The 17,566-nt window shown below is 35.9% G+C and overlaps 2 protein-coding genes across 4 annotated transcripts; one reads left to right on the top strand and one right to left on the bottom strand.

Moving 5' to 3' along the window:
* Nucleotides 1–1,219: 1,219 nt before the first annotated feature.
* Nucleotides 1,220–3,331, top strand: LOC127806141 (protein NONRESPONDING TO OXYLIPINS 2, mitochondrial). 2 transcript variants are annotated; one of them, XM_052343236.1, is made up of 3 exons: nt 1,220–1,447; nt 1,538–1,656; nt 2,945–3,331. In XM_052343236.1, exons 1-3 carry the CDS (start codon nt 1,290–1,292, stop codon nt 2,962–2,964), a joined length of 297 nt encoding a protein of 98 aa, XP_052199196.1. In that variant the 5' UTR covers nt 1,220–1,289; the 3' UTR covers nt 2,965–3,331. The 2 variants fall into 2 exon arrangements, with proteins under 2 accessions (XP_052199196.1, XP_052199189.1); XM_052343229.1 differs by lacking the exon at nt 2,945–3,331 and adding an exon at nt 2,139–2,408 and having other exon boundaries at nt 1,223–1,447.
* Nucleotides 3,332–4,211: 880 nt separating this feature from the next.
* LOC127806134 (BTB/POZ domain-containing protein At3g05675-like) lies at nt 4,212–14,882 on the bottom strand. Of its 2 annotated transcripts, XM_052343215.1 has the most exons (3): nt 13,597–14,882; nt 13,333–13,403; nt 4,634–4,782 (listed from the first exon to the last, which is right to left on the bottom strand). In XM_052343215.1, the coding sequence occupies exons 1-3, from the start codon at nt 14,797–14,799 to the stop codon at nt 4,779–4,781; spliced, it is 1,278 nt and encodes a 425-aa protein (XP_052199175.1). In that variant the 5' UTR covers nt 14,800–14,882; the 3' UTR covers nt 4,634–4,778. The 2 variants fall into 2 exon arrangements, with proteins under 2 accessions (XP_052199165.1, XP_052199175.1); XM_052343205.1 differs by lacking the exon at nt 13,333–13,403 and having other exon boundaries at nt 4,212–4,782.
* Nucleotides 14,883–17,566: the final 2,684 nt, after the last annotated feature.

The following is a 17,566-nucleotide window of genomic DNA, read 5'->3' as shown; positions in this document are numbered from 1 at the left end:
CTACCACGTCACTCATAATATCCACATCTATTGTCCATATTTAAAAAAAAAAAAAAAACAACAACAATGTCTCCACAGTTGGGCTCCCAGACCACGGCCATGGGAAGGTTGGGTTCCTCGACCCAGTCGTGGCTAGGACCGGGAACCTAATGGTCAGGCAACTGGCCGCCATGGCCGTCAGTTGTTGGGGGTCGGGGAACCCCAAAACCTTGGTCCCCGACCCCTAGCCATTCCCTGATTGCTAGGTTTAAGGTCCCCGACCCCTAATTGTTCTAAGGGATCGGCAATGGCTGAATCGACGACGAGTGCAGAGGCAATGGTGGTCCAAAACGAGCAGAGAAGGAGAAAGGGGAAAATGGCTCCCCATGGCCGCCAACAGCCATGGCTGAGTGTGTGTTGAAGTTGTTTTTTAATAGAAATATGGATAGCAAACGTGAATATTATGAGTGACGTGGTAGTGAGGTGGCAGCGTGACGAGATAAAATTAACGTCGGTTAAATTAGGAACTAAAAGTGTATAAAATTATTTTGTTATGTGATAAATAATGAGCACAATTTAGTTGAAATCCTTAAAATCATTTTCTTTATTAGTCCAGGGACTAAAAAATACATTAAGCTGTGGTGACGTGGCAGTGCTGAGGAGTGACGTGTCGATGACGTGGCAGCGTGACGAGTCAAAGTTAACGTCGGTTAAGTCATGGACTAAAAGTGTATAAATTATTTTATCTAGGGATGAACAGTGAACACAATTTAGTTGATATCCTTAAAGTCATTTTTTTTATTAGTTCAAGGACTAAATTATGTATTAAGCCTTTATTTTATTGATTGATTAAATAATTTATCATCAATTAATAAAATTATTTGATTATTAAAATAAAAATAAAATAAATACACTTTATTTAAAAATAAAATGTCATTATTACTATTTAATCATTATCAATAATTAATATTATTTTGGTGTATTTAGATAAATATTATATTCACAAATAAATTTAAAAAATAACTCTTACATTTAAAGTTACACAGCACACATAATTAATTTCATAATAGTAATACATAAAATTAATAATAAATCTACTTATAAATATAAAGTATTATTAATTTCAGATAAATTTATTATAAATTATACTTACATGTTAATTTAATAAAGTTTAAATACGTATGAACAAAAAAGTAACTATCCCTTGTTTTTTCCATGATTTGCTTAGTGGGGATAAATATATCCATTGGAGGACTAGGGTTTAAGCGCTTAGTGAAGATCTCAACGCAATTCCAAGCCCTGAGAGAGGGATGGCGTCGGCGTGCCGATCAGCTCTGGTGGCCGGTGCTCGTTCGGCGGCAGCCAGACCAAAAGCGCTACTTCCCAAAACCCTATTATCTCCGAAACCCACTCCCTCTTCCTCTCCTTTCTCTTCTTCCACGAGAACCAGCCCTTCCGCTGCGTTGAGGTAAGACCGAACTCCTATGTATGTATGTATATGAATGTGCATGCGCGTTTATATTTGTATTTTATGGAAGTGGTTGGATTGGGTTTTCAGGATTGCTGCAGTGCTGGGAAGCGTGGAGACGATGATGCCGCTTCACAGCGCGATTGCTTCAGCTCGTCTCAGATCTAGCATCGCCGTTGATTCCACCTGCTGGAGCTGGCTTTCTCAAGGTTGATTTTCCTCTTTTTTTCCTTTTCCCCCCTGAAAAAAGGGGAATCTTTTTGCATTATTTATTGAGTAATGGAACAGGGTTTAGGTTAACTAAATTGCTCTGTCATCTACCAAAAGCATCTGATGTGAATATTACAAGTCCCGCGTCTTGTTGCTGTAGTTGACTGTTATCTGTTAATGTGGATCTGCTTCATGCTGCCGTCAATGGAGTGTTAATCTTTTTAGCCTGTCATTTATGTTATTCAAAACTATTTGACTTTGTTTAATTCCTGTCGATGTGAATCGAGCATGGATTTTTTACTCTGCAACGTTTGAATTTGAATCAAAAGGTTGAGTATAGTTATCAGTATTTGGTTGTTTAAATGCTTTATATGTTTTTTCAGGCATTCACTAAAATTCACTTTGTTACATGTAATAGTGGGTCGCTCAATTATTCTTGTACAATTGGGTATTCTGACTAGTTTTCTACTTGTTGGTATAGGGCTTGCAACACCGTTGTGACAAGGTTTACTGGATTTATACATGGCAATAAGTGGTTAGGTTTTGATTCCATATCATTTCAAGAAGAGAAATGTCCTTCAAGTTTAGAATTTTATTACTTTAAATCCTGCAGCTTGTGTAAACCCCCTTTTTTTCTCAAGTTATTGAGTAATTCATTTACTTGAACCGTTAGCTGACATTTCAATGTAAGTTTCCTATGAAACTTTTTGACACTGCCGTTATGTTATGAAAGACATCTATATTTAGTTTCCTCAGACTATTCAAATTTGAGTATCGCCCTGTGCTCATCTTAAAAATTCCATCAATTAGTATTGTTTTTGCAGTGTCTTTGCTGGTTGTTTTCTTTTTGAGAGTCGTCACAAAGAGGTGTAACATGAATGATCAGATTTTGTTTCCCAGTTGTTTGTGCGAGTAACTTCTTTCATCTCATTTGTGGTAATAATTCTTTGTTGAGCGAACTGTAATTAGAACTATAATCTGTATGATGTTCAAAATGTAGTACACAGACCAATGTGGCCCAAAAGTACAAGTTAAAATAAACATGATGTGTCCTGTCTCCAATGGATAGACTGCCCAGCAGAAGGCTTGACGGCCTTTTTCCACTCCTATCTGTTACTTATCCCCTTCTCATCTCTTCTGCCTTGGTGATCTCTCTCCTGGGTCAATTAAATTTATGAGGCACTATTTTCATTCCTCGCCATGTCAACAAACTTTGATATTGGATTTTAAATGACACAGTTCTTCCACTGATTATTATTTGTGTGTTTGTTTGTTCACGTACCCTAGACTTTGCTGTTCCTCGGTGATGAAGACTCCAAGTTGCAATCACTTCAAACCGAATCAGCTTGCATTTTGAATGGCCCCTGGTCTCTTCTCCATCTTCTTTGTTAACTATTTGCTTTTTGGTTCAACAGTAAAGAACTAAAGATTGTTATAATTATAGCCACGGGTTTTAGAAGCTAGGACCCACCCACACCCAGCCCTTCATGTATTTCAAGCTGATTGCTGTATTCCTAATCCTTTTGCCTGAATGGAAAGAGGGGCCCCATGGATATGAAAGTGGAGAAATTGAAACTGGTAGAAATTGTTGAATTTCTGGTGTCTAGATGGAAAATGTATGCTGGTGTCTGAACTTGGTCCCTCACCCTCACGCTACAGAAGACGGGAATTTGGGACTTTGTTACATTGAAACAAATGCAGAAAATAAAAAATATTTCCCAAACAATTAATAGGTTTTTTTAATAAACTGATTTCTGCCAGAGCTGAAATGTCATAATCGCTTGGTGTTTTGTTGTTAATATATTCTTATTTATAGAAAAAAGAAATATCATAATAGCAATATCAAACATGTATTCATTAAAAAATCTAATTAAGCTTTTTTAAGAGAATGGAAAATGTTTTTTTTTTCCCTAATATTTCTTAATTTAAAAAGCTATGTATTACTAATAGTTTTGGTTTGAAAGGAATATGCACCAAATGGCAACAAATGCACACAAATCTATATATGAATTTGTCTTAACGTCCAAGTCATATATCTTGTTCTATTTTGTGAGTTTCTATTTTACAATCAAAAAAATTCTAGAGGACGTGATTATAAATTGGTTTCAAGTCTTGTGTTTTGGATTTCCTTCTCTCAAGTCTTAATCTTTTCCTTTTGCTGATTTCGAAAATTACCATGATACCAAAAGTAGAAATAGACACAATAATCGAGTTATTTTTACGATTTTTTAGAATTGTCCATTCCGGAAGCAACAAAATAGAAACATAATCCACAACCAAACCATTCCTTCAATCTGTTTGGATCTATGTTTTATTTTTGTTCCTCATTTGTTTTCTAGCTAAGCAATTAAAGTAACAAGTTCACGTAGCTTTGACTCCTGAAGAACCATATTCCTCCAGGCAGACACGCTTCTTTAAAGCAACGGCGTCACGATAAACGCCTATCTACAACTGTACGTATATCCTTCATCCTATTTGGCGCTGTGATATCATTTATTAACATGCTGTCGCAATTCAATTATATATTAGTCATTATTTAAATCATAAATGCATAACAAGTGTAAAATCTAATCTTTAATTGAACAATAACCATCCACTCTAATATATTCACAATCTAAGTATAAAACACATAATTAGACTGGGACACTAAATTAGCACACACGATAACATGACAGAAGAGATCCCCGGGCTAATAGAACAAGACTGAATTTACACTAAGGGGGGCGACCCCAGGAGGTTTATGGGCACAATTGTCAGCTTCACAAGCAAAACGATGATGGTTAATGTGCACAATGTTTGATAGAAAGTGCCAGTTTACGGTAGAAGAGAAGAATTGTTATGTTTGATGATGATCATTCATCGGGGCGGGGGCGATGAGTTGCACGGCGGAACCAGGTATTGAAGGCAGTTACCAAGTGAGGGCAGTCTTCAACACTTCGAGTTGAGAAGCTGAGGCACTGCTGCAACAACCCCTGTGCATCAGATATGGGCAGCGTAGAGATGATTCTCAGGAATGTTTCTTCAAGCTCCAGATATAGTGATTTCTGGCTGTGTAGCATCGGGGACATATTTTCTTTGCACACAATCAGCACCGGCAGCCAATAATTTACGAGTTTCATCCTTACCTGAGGCATGAAACAGCAAGGACGTTAGACAACTAAACCACCCAATTCAATTTCACAGGAAAATGAATCCTCCTCTTTACAGTCATGAGTGCAGAATTGGATCCTTCAATGAAAAGCAATGGATCAAAGTTCCAGGTAGATGCACTTGTGTCATCATGGTCCCTTGACAACGGGAAAATTATTTACAAGATATAAGAAAGTCATGTCTAGAGTGAAAACTCCTCAGGAGAAGTCTTCTTATGCCATTCTTTTTTTGTTGTTTGCACAAATGCACAGAGAAGCAAATGCTGAATTACTCCATTCTTCTGCTTGTGTTCCTATACTACCAAAACCAACAGCAGAGACAGCTATAACATATTATAATGAGCCATGTTTTCACTAGAATTGTTTTTAAAGAACAAAAAGCCCAAAAATAGCTTACAAGTAAAGAAAAAGGACAAAGATTGCTACACTATCAAACATAATAAATAATCATCCATCCGTGTCCATTAGAAGGGAGTAAGGTGCTAATTGAGCAAGAAACAAAACACATAGACTGCAAGAACTTCAAGTTAAAAGCATGCATATGTATGAATTTGAAGCACAATAGTGCACAAATCAAGAAAGATGCAAGTCAAGATGTAGAGAATGTGAGCGAAGAGGATAAGATAAGATGGATGCACAATCCTTTCAGAATGAATACAAGACAGGAATGCGCTCCAATCCTTTGAGAAAAATGCAAATAAAACAACAGAGCTGGCAATTTTGGCCAGAGACTAGCTAACTTGCCCGATATAAGAAATTGAATGTCTGGTTCTTTTGCTAAAGGCTTAAAAGAGGGAAAAAATGCCAGCGACTTCTAGGTGAAAAACAGGCATCATTAAGGCTATCTATGGAGTGAGGGGATGGAAGGGGGATGTATCATCACCCAAGGATATAGTAATAATTAGATAATAGATGAATTTCCTTTTAGTTGTATTGATTAATTTCCTTTTAGTTGTAGTGGTTTGTACCTAAAGGACAAATGCCTCCACAACTGTACTAATTTGAATATTTGGCAGCCCTATTGGTGCCAAAGCTTAGCTCCTAGATCAATATATAAGGCTGATCCAATCTCATTCAAGGCATAGAAGAATATTTTTGAATGAAATCTGATTTTTATCTCTCAACTTCCCTCTCTTTCTATCGGTTCTCCCTAATCTCCCTTTCTGTTTCTGTTCTTCCCAAATTCCCTCCCATTTCTTCTGATCTAACTTCCCCAATTCCTTATAATTACTTTTTAAAACCTGTCATGAACCCTAGGTCCATGATAGGAGGGAGTTCCGTTCCTTTTCCTAATTAAATATCCAAAAAGAGGAAGGTAACTTCACCCTCCTTTCCTTTCCTTCCCTTTCTTCTATAAATGCTTTCTTCCTCCCCCCTCTAGAACTCCCAAACATAGCCTAAGCTGACTAAGGCCCCGTCTGTTGCAGCTTAATTAAAGAAATTATAGCTTATAACTTCTTAGATTATAGCTTCTAAAACTTAGAATAAATTGTGAACCTGTTTGCTGCAGCTTCTTAGAAGTTGTAGTTAAGCAGTTGTGGTGTTTGATACCATAAGCTGTAAAATAACTTATTTTTATATAATTGTCCATAATACCCTTAGTAGTTATAGAATGATAATTTAAAAATTAATTAGTGTATATGTATAAGTTTCAAGTATTATAAAAAAATTAATTAAAGTATAGAGAGAGAGGAAGAGATTTGAAAATGGAGATGGCGGTGGAGAAGAAAAACCCATGATTGCGTAGACAATAGGGTAATTCTTTGCTAAAAATAAGGGCAAAATTGTCATAAAAATGTAATTATTTAAGCAGAAGTTGTAAAAACTGGGGTACCCCAGCTTTGAAAAAGCCAGCTTCTACCCCTTCTAAAAGCTAATAGAAACTATAAGTTAAAATTCTATAAGCTAAAACAAACACTACATCTCAACTTTTTTGAAGCTAGAAATTAGAAGTTACAGCTTTTAAGCTGTAACAAACAGGGCCTAACTGTTTCAATGTTTACTAACTTCTCTTACCACATACATTATTCCATTTTTGAAGCACAATCTAGGTAACAGACGGACTATATAACCTTTAGGCCATGGGTCAAGCATCCCTAGTTCCTGCTTCCTTGGAGACAACTGGATCATGTATATAAGACAAGCCAGCTGAGCACTGAGCATGACTCACTTTGATCTCTTTACTTTGTCTTGTTTTATTTATTTATTTGGGCGAGTCACTTGAAAGTTTTGTATGCCCTACAATGCCAATAAATAGTCACTTGAAAGTTTTGTCATGATAATAGAATTTGAAATTCATTTCTTATATGCATATTTAAGGGTACTATTTATTTAAATGTCATAGTGAATGATATTTTGTCTTGAGATTGCAAGGTATGAAATCATACAAGTAATAGAGATTATTAATGGAGAGAACATGATTTTATTTTCCTTATAATGTTGAAATTGTTCACAGTCTATGAACATTATAGGGCAAGATGTTCATTCAAAAGGTGGGTCACATGTTGTAGTACGATAAGTGATAGAAAGATGTGTTTCGGTCACTAGGTAGAGACCCTTAGTAACATGTGAGTATTTGTAAAAACAAATATTGGATGGGTCTCTTGACCTTCGAAGTGCAGAAACGGCTCGGAGATACTATTTCGATGTTTCCAAACCATTTCTCGTTTCAAAAATGCAAAAAACAGCCAAGAAACGATTTTTGGACTGTTTCTGTAAATTGCGAAACGTTTCGGAGCCGTTTCGCAATTTACAGAATTTTTTGGAAACACGTTTCTGCCTGGAAACACAATTCTGGCGATTGCCATCAGCCCGCACACGAATCCCAAAGTCCCTTCTTTCTTGATTCTTCTTCTTCTTCTCCTCCTTCCCTGATTTTAGTCAGTTTTCTGCTTCTTCTCCCTCCAATTGTTCCCTCTCTTTCAGAGAAATCCTCGCCGTTCCCTCGCTTCCAGTTCCATTGCCAGTAGTTCCTTCTCGCCCCTGTTGCTTCCTGTTTGGTTCATTCGCCGACGATTGTCAACGCCGCTTGCTTCTAGTTTCCAGTTCTAGCTCCTTCGCTATCAGACGCCAGTCGTTCCTTCTCTAAGTAACCCTCCCTCTCTGTTCATGCATTAACTCTTTGTTGTTGATAGAAAATCCTCAATTTTGCTGATTATTTGTCACACATATACTTAATTATATTCTAATGAATTTGTTGATATGCATTAACTCTTTGTTGTTGATAGAAAATTAGTATTGAATTCCCCACCCATCTTGTGATTCTGCAGTTATTTTTTTGGGCATTGGCAACTAATGGAGTGCATGAAGTCCAATACGTTATATTTTTATATACCAATGACCAATTCCATTTAACCACATGTCTAAATTTCCTTTTCTTCTAGATAGTCTTTCATGTTCATTCAAGATATGGTATTTTGTGAATTTTGCATATTGGACCAAATGTGACAGTTGCAGTTTGATAGAATTATCTAACCCCGTTACCATAACTCAAATATTTGTAAATTGTAGTGAACTAAGAAGATTATTGTTGTACCACTTAGAATGAGGGGAATTCAAAAGTTTTTCTTTTCATTCTTTCTGAAGTAAGATTCTCTCGGGAGGGAGGTTATTTCGAGATAATGGTGTTCTCCGGTGAGTAGACTCTTTAAATCGACCATAATCCTTTTTGGAAAGAGGTTCTCTCCGAAATATAAAATCATTTCCGAAGAGAGCTTCTCTCCGAACTACGTAGAATCCTCTCTAGGCTACTCTCTCCAAACTAAATAGAAACCTTTCCGAAGAGAGTTTGTCTCCAGAATAGTAACTCTGATCTCACATGATGTAAGCCGCGTGCCTCTTGGGATTCGGGATATGTGCCCTATAAATACCCAACTACAAAACTCAGAAGGGAGATCATTTTTTCGGCATTCGGTAAATTGGAGAGACTAAGAGTATTCTTACTATTTTCTTTCAGGTAATTAATTGCTTGCTTCAGGTACTAACTTAGCATCGGAGGGTCTTCGCAAGTGAGTATCCCCCGCGAGACTTCTAATCCCTTTTGTTGGTGTTAACAGCAATACGAAGAGAGCCAATCAAAGTATTATTCCTTCTCGAGAGGATCGTATCCTTTCTGGAAGCCAAATCAATCCTTCCTGAGAGACTCACCAATTCTCAACGAATGCCACCGACACACCTTCCCGAAAGAGCTTCATCCTTCCCGAAAGCCATTCACACCTTCCTGGAAGAGCTTCATCCTTCCCGGAAGAATACTATCTCTTCCCAGAAGCCTCACATCTTAAGACACACCCTTTCCTGATATACATTCTTTCCGGAGACTCATTTCTTCCGAGTGAATCATTTCTTTCAGGAGACTAATTTCTTTCGGGAGACCATGTCTCTCAGGAGACTCATCCTGCATTCTTAACAAGCATTGTCAATCCAGAGATCATTCCCACGTTACAAATCTTGATTGTTATACTTAGGTAACAACAATTATAAAATTAATTTTGCAACTCATAGGAAACTTTGACGTAATGGTGTCAACTCATGAGTTGGTAAACAATGAATAAGACCTAATTGATTATTAAGCCACCGAAAAATTTCAGTGTGAATCAATTGGACAAGCTATAGCCATAAACTTCAGTAGGTGGAAAGCAATTAAACTTTAAGATAAATTTGAATGGATACCAAAGCATCTCCATGCACTTCATTGATCCAATAACACTCATCATATGTCTCTTGATTATTTTTTAAATTCCTAGCTGCACGTATATTCTTCAAAGCAAGATTGAGTGTATGGACAACACAAGGAGTCTAATAAATATGTGGAAACACACCTTCAATGATTTCCCCAGCTCCCTTGCAATTAGCAGCATTATCAATAATGATCTGTACAACTTTTTGGTCACCAACTTCATCTATTACCTCTTTCATCAAATTAGCAATAAATTGTTTATCCTTTACTTCACCTAAACAATTCACATATTTAATAAACATTGGACCACTTTCAGAAACAACCATAAAATTGATCGAGGGCCTTCTTTGTGGGTTGCTCCAACCATCAGTAGCAATGTTAACACCTTTTTTCCAACCTAGTGTTTTTAATAGGTTCCAATAGTTTTTCAACATTTGCCTTTTTTTTGCTGAAGTAATGTGGTCCTCAACTTATTATAATCCAGAGGCACATAACCACCCAATGGAAACGAAGCAGCAATGAATAAGAACTCAAATAATATGAATTTCTAGGAAGATTAAAAATCAAACCCTCAGTATATAACATTCTAGCAATCTCTCTAATTGTGCTCTAGTTTGCATGTCAAAAGCCCTAGCAATAGGTGAATCGAAGGCTTTTCTCTTCTTTAATTGTTCTAAAACTCTTGGTTCATGTACAAACAAAGAAGGGCCCAAATAAACACTACTAGTCGGTAATGGAACTTGCTTATGTTGTAAATTTGACAATCTTTCTGCAACTTCTCCTTCAACTTTTTCCATCTCAAATATAATTTCAGGCCTCACTTTTTTACAAGAAGCAATCCCTTTCCCACTGAGATTTAATAGATGAGCCCTAACTCTTGTGTATGTCCAAAATTTTTGTAAACTACCAAAGTTACAAGTCCATTTCCAACTACCCCCTCCTTCTCCCATTTTCTGAATTTTAGTCACATATTTCCATAATGGACTATCTTCTTCATCCTTATTTTTTTATGCAATAGTGTTGCTAGATACTGAACTTGAAGTTGAATGAGCCATATGACCTATGAGATTTAAAAAGCACTAGATGATATGGAACTAATAAGTGTCATCCCAGTTCAACCTTCAGTAAGATTGCCAATAAATTTCCTTGGTATCCATTTAAATTTATCCTCAAGTTTAATTGCTTTCCACCTACTAAGTTTATGGTTGTAGCTTGTCCAATTGATTCACACTGAAATTTTTCGGTGGCTTCATAATCAATTAGGTCTTATACATCATTTACCAACTCATGAGTTGACACCATTACGTTAAAGTTTCCTATGAGCTGCAAAATTAATTTTATAATCTTTTCAGTTCACTACAATTTAGGAATATTTGAGTTCTGGTAACGAGGTTAGATAATTCTATTAAACTACAACTGTCACATTTGGTCCAATATGCAGAATTCACAAAATACCATTTCAAGAATGAACATGAAAGACTATCTAGAAGAAAATAAAATTTAGGCATGTGGTTAAATGGAATTGGTCATTGGTATATAAATGTATATAAAAATATAACGTATTGAACTTCATGCACTTCATCAGTTGCCAATGCCCAAAAAAATAATTGTAGAATCATAAGATGGGTGGAGAATTCAATACTCATTAGAATATAGTTGAGTATATGTGTGACAAATAATCAGCAAAATTGAGGATTTTTTTATCAACAACAAAGAGTTAATGCATGAAGAGAGAAGAGGGGTTACTTAGAGAATGAACGACAGGCGTCCAACGGGGAGGGAGCTGGAATTGGAAGCAAGCGACGCTGACAATCGTCGGCAAATGAACTGGAATGAGAAGCGACAGAGGCAAGAAAGAATGACCGGCAACGGAATTGGAAGCGAGGGAGTGAGGGAACAACGAGGATTTCTTCGAAAGAGAGGGAACGACGACGAGGGAGAAGAAGAATCGCTGGAAGAAGAAAGAGGAGGAGAAGAAGAAGAAAGTAGACTGAAATCAAGGAAAGAGGAAAAGGAGGAGGAGGAGGAAGAGGAGGAGAAGAAGAATAAGAAGAATCAAGAAAGAAGGGACTTCGGGATTCGTGCATGGGCTGACAACAATCGTCGAAATCGCGTTTCCAAATAATTATGTAAATTGCAAAACGGCTTCGGAACGTTTCGCAATTTGCAGAAACGGCCCGAAAATCATTTCTTGGTTGTTTTTTGCGTTTTCGAAACGGGAAACGGTTCGGAAACACTGAAACGGCATCTCCAAGCCGTTTCCATGTTTCAGAGGCTGGTGGAAGAATTAATATGTAGAAAAAGGTATCACAAGTGAATCTCTATTCCTCTAGCTAAAATTATAAGCCCATCAATGGGCATGATTGGAATCATCAAATTAGTATGGGCAACTTTTAAATAATGGAAAAGATCCAAGGTCCCACACTTCATGCCCTAGTCCCTACCTATATAAACACTAGTAATAAGTTACAAGTTAGAATTTTTTGTTTTCCTAGCCATAAAAACATGAGAAACCCATCAGTTCCAAGACAAGTGAGATGGGATCAAAGGCATTACGTGTGAGTTTTTGGAGGATTTTGCAATTCTCTAAACCCTAATGTGATTAGGGAGACTGAAAGTTCTTCATCACTTTCTACAAATGTAAGCACTAGAAAGACAGACTTGTCCATGGATATGGAGAGATGATGAAAGTAAACTCCTAAAACTGTAATGCGTTGGGATCCCAAAAGAATGTCCAAAAGGAGAACAATATCAGCTTGCTGTCCATGGGTAACTTTCCATAAGGATGTTAGCTTATTGATTATAGCAAGTGCCAGACTCATGGGAAAACTGGTTCCTGCCAAGATGGTATTCCTGACCAACATCTGGCATTTGTGTTGGGCAGATAAAAGGAACAGGAATAGACAAGGCTGATCTCACAATGTTACAATGTGAATTGTGGAATTAGTCCCCATCTTTATCAAATGACCAACAGTTTGTTGCTTACAAATCTGCCACAGAAAGATGAGATGCAGGGTTAGTGACACATGCCAGTTAATGCAAGTTAGCACACTCCAAAAGTCAATATTGAAATCTTGCCCCGGACAGAAATTTGATCCATTGGCCCTCCAACTACCTTTCTTAGACTGTCTCCCCCTGATTTATCAACCTGCCAATGTTCTTTCTTTAAAAATAAATTGTACCAGTTAAACCTCATTGATGGAAAAGATCCTTAATATGCAAGCCTAATGCACCTTTCAAATCTCAAAACAGACAAAATGCTTCATAGATTTTGTGCACTATTGATGTAATCAGCTAGTACTAATGCCCTCAGTAAAGCAAAAAGGGCACCTATTAAATCAAACAGTAATTGGAACAGCATTTCATGATATCAACAATTAATCCATAGAATAATTCAACTAAGAACGTCAGTTATCTTTAGTTACTTAGATAACAGACTTTGTTTCTGTAATTGTTAAATATCGCAACCTGCTCTGATATTAGGCAACACAAGAATTGAAATGCATTCTGATCCTAATTTCACATCCAGCTCAACCAAAAAATTCCTAGAGGTCTGACCTAATCAGTTCGCCACATATCTCCCACCAATCCTTTTTGTTCTAACTGCACACAAGTCTGAATATGCAATATTTGTCCTAATATTTCTCGAATTATCATTCTGGTTTTTCTTTAAAATTCAAGCAAGCAAATATATACATGGCCTGCAAAGTGATGAAGAGCGCAATGAGTCTAGGAGAGCATAGCACTGAAAAACTAGGATGGTAATATATCAGTTAGCAGTGATTCTGTAATCACCCAACAAATGACAAGGTTATGGAATCAAAATTCACTTCAAAAGAGAAAGCACTAACCAAGCAACACAACTTGCCAGCCCTGAGTCCTGAATCAAACAGTCAAGTGTAGAATAATGCAGCAAGTAGACCTCGAATTAAGAAGAATAGTTACAAACATGTATCTTCTAAATCATTTCATTCTCTCAGATTCTAGTGAGCTTATTAAAGTTAAAGGAAAAGCACGCTCAATTCGGAAAATAAGCATCAAATCTTATGAAAATCCATTAAGCAATAAAGGTTTGGACTGAAACAATAAATGTTTTTAAAGTTCAAAAGCAGAACCTCTCTAGCAGCCAAAATGGTTCCAGCTGCGACAGCGTTGGCAAGCTTAAACGTGCAGCGAAGCACAACAGCAGGAAGTCCAGGTACAATATTCCTCCAGGCGTCATCCCGTAATGCCCTCTGCAAATCCGCTGTGAACGAAGCCTGGTTGCTCCACTCCTTCACGGCAGTATCTGCTAACCCCAGTTCAATCATCCTGTCCACCAACCATAACATATGCCTCCCATTCGTCATTGCAGTATGCAAATTCAATCTCTGGATCGCCTCTGTCTCGTTATAGTCCCCCCTAAAAGCAGGACTCGAGTACTCCTCCAAAGACTCTTTCACGACCTTCAGACTCTTCTCAAAAGCCAGATCCAACACTCTCTTCGCCGATTCCTTCGAGGAAAAATCTCTCAAGAGCTTCGCAACAAAAGCTTTCGCGAAGGCCATGTTCGGGTGGTTGTGAATTGCCGTCAGAATCAGCCCCTTAAGCATTTCCTCGGCCGAATCATTTTTAGGAGAAACCCTAGCGAGAAGCTCCCGAGACTCTTCATCATTGAGAAAGGGCACCAAACTCAGAACTCTCTTCTCTTCCTCTTCGCTCCACGGTACCGCCTCCAAGAACCGAACGCAAAAGCTAACACAATCCTCGAATAGTAGTTCGAGGGCCACGGGAAGTATCGAGAGAGCCGTCGAAACGCTATTAATCATGCTCGAGAAATCATTCGTGTAAAGAAGCCTGAGAACAAGCAAATGATTGTCGATCGATCCAGAAGTCGACGAAATCCCCAAATTTAACCGGTAAATTTTCCTAGAGCTGTCAGAGTCCAGAACACCTGAGTCTCTGTGCCACCGCTCGGAGAACAACGCGGCGAAGTATTTCGATTCGCGAAGTACATCCGAGTGTAGGAAGATCTGGACGTCGGAATCGTCCGAGAAGGACTCGGAATCGTCGGAGACGAAGGACGAGGATTGGTCGAGGTAGAAGAGACGGAGAACAACGTCGGAAGTGGAGGGATCGTTGAATCCACCGGATGCGGCTGCGAGAGAAGAGGAGGGGAGTAGTGAGTGAGAGGTGGAGCGGCGGAGACCTGGCGGTTTGCGGGAGGCCTCGGCAATGGTTCCATCGGAACGGGATGAATCGATGGCGGCGAGGCGGCTGTTGCTCCCCACCCGCTGCCTCTTCATCGGCGCGCCACCGCCATTGCCACCTGTTGTCATTCCTGAGAAAGCTTGGGTTTGAATCAGAGAAGAAGAAAGCACGGGTTCACCTCTTTCTCCGAACTCTTATCTAATTCCTGATATAACGAGTAACGACGGCCATTCCCAGGAACCGGCCATTAATTATTTAGGGTAATATTAATTTTGAATTTTAAATTTTTATTATATAATTAAGTATCTCTTTTAATTTTTTATTAAATTTTATTAAAAACTAATATTATATGTATTAACATAAAATTCAGCATTACCTGATTGTGAAATTTATATTAATTTTATTATTGAATTAGTTCTTTTTATTATTATATATTAGATTAATTTTCATTAATAGAATTTGATAAAAATTAAAAGAAATATTGAATTGTAATGAAAAATAAAATTTAGTAATTGTGATAATAAAAATTAAAATATAATGATTAATTTATTACGAGTACAACGTTTAAGGATTTGTAATGTAATATATCTTTTATTTTAAATAATATTAAAATGGTTAAAAATTATTAAATACAACTTATTTTTTGGAATTATATATGTATTATATTTCTTTTAGGTCTATATTAAATAAAAAATATTTGGATTTGAAGATAATATATAATAAATATACATTATCTAATAACAATTGCATTTAATATTTGAAATATTTTAAAATATGTGGTATTTATGGTTAAAAGTTAATAATATTTATTTTGAATTACACCAAATATTTTAAGTCAAAAAAGGTAAAATTCTCGTTGGATCATAATTTTTACACACATATTTTGGGACAAACAATGATAGAGATATTTGATATACTCAGAACCAAATATCTTTAATCAGCAATAAAAAGCCAAATCCCAGGAGACAAACTCAAACCTTAAAATTGCGATATTGTAAAATAAATAATTGATTATGATTTAATAATTTTAAAAATTATTTAAAATGGTGTGATTTGAATTTTACAGGCTAATAAACTACCCAATCACCATTCTAAATAAATTATATTTTTATGACTTAAATTTTATATTTAGTTGCAAAATTATGATTTTAATTAATTATCAAGTAAAACTATAAATTTATAATTGATAGTTTAATAATTTTTTATTAAAGAAAACACATATTTTTCTAAGATGATATTTTCCTTGCGGGAATTTTTGCTTTCAATCCCTTAATTTTGTTAAAAAGGATAAATTACGGGATGTGTCTCGAAAATATTAAGGTTCAAACTCGCAATTCATTGAAATAATACCGACATATCACGGTCCGTTCTTTACCATCTAAATTATATCGAAGGCAAAACACATGTTTTCTTATATTTTATATTGAATGAATAGTAGCTTCACGTGGGTTACTAACAATGAATTGTTGTGACTATGTGAAGGAAAATATATAAAATAAAACAATAGAAAGGCCTCATGATTTTTTTAAAATTTAAAGAAAAATATGTTACCGAAGACTTTTTTATTTTTAAATTTTAAAAAAGTTAAAACTGAAAATTATACAAAATGGACAATATAGCCTGAATAATTTAAGAGTTGAATCGGTTAGCGGCCCGACTCAAGCCCTGACCTTAATCCATACAGAAATGTTTGTTCCCACTTCCCACACCTCAATTCCCAATAAATTGGATAGTGTGCATTCCCGAGGAACATGTAAATTACAATCCAAATTCACAAATGCTACATTTGCATTGCATTGCATTGTGCATCATATAAGGTTATTAGTAATAATCTACAAATTCTGTAAAATTATATTATATATATATAAAAAATATATGTGTGAATTTTTATGGATGTCTTAATCTTAATGATAAAAAGAGAGGTAATATTTGTATTTTGCTTATATTGCTAAAATACCGCTATGGTCGATAATATTGTCAACTAAATACAATTAAAATAAAATTAAATTTAACTTCACTCTAATTGAAGAAAAAAACTAAAAATAAAGAGAAAAAAAAAAAAGGCACATTTGCAGCCCAAGTGGGTTAACAACCGAAACCTCCCCTTGCTAGTTCCAAATAGAACCTAGTGGTAGAGGGAGAGAGGTAGAAAAGAAAAGACTTAAAAGAAAAATAAAATGATTCATCACCTTCACCAAACTTTAAGTCATTGACCACCAGTAGCTCCTTTGTGTTTGCCAACCAACGGAACCCCTTGTTACTGAGAAAGAAAGACAGAGAAATGTGATAATTATGATAATTATGACTTAATTGATTAATTTATTTATTATTAAATTTTTTAATTTAATCATAATTTTGATTTTGAATTTAACTGTAATTAGAATATTATCAAATTCAATTTTATATAAAATTTATTTCATTTGAATGAATATTCCAATGCGTTATTTTCTGATCAGGATATGTACATCCATAGATGATTTTAACTCTATAAATAAGTATCATGGTCACATAAAATTTAACATAGTGTGTGTATTAATATCACTTTTATAGTACCATTTTTGTGTTACCAAACTTTTGTATTATAAATAGGTACTTAGGTCACATGAAATTTTTTTCAATTTGGGTTTTTTACATAAAATTACTAGGGTAAATATTAAATAAAAAATAAAAATTAAAATTATTGTACATTTGTTTCCTTTCTCTTAACATTTTATGTAAAACAAAACGATATGAGTAAAATTATATATTTCAATATTAGACACAGTAATTTACTGATTCCTTTGTGAAGTTAAAGATGTACTTAGCATAGAAAACGAACATATAGAATGACAGGTAACCATTGTTCGTTTTTGTGCCGATTGAGAATCTTCAGTTATTGTTTCTCATTTCAGGCGA

This window comes from Diospyros lotus, chromosome 1 (genome assembly GCF_014633365.1).
Source record: "Diospyros lotus cultivar Yz01 chromosome 1, ASM1463336v1, whole genome shotgun sequence".
NCBI lineage: Eukaryota > Viridiplantae > Streptophyta > Magnoliopsida > Ericales > Ebenaceae > Diospyros > Diospyros lotus.
This window is presented reverse-complemented; position numbering and strand designations above follow the sequence as displayed.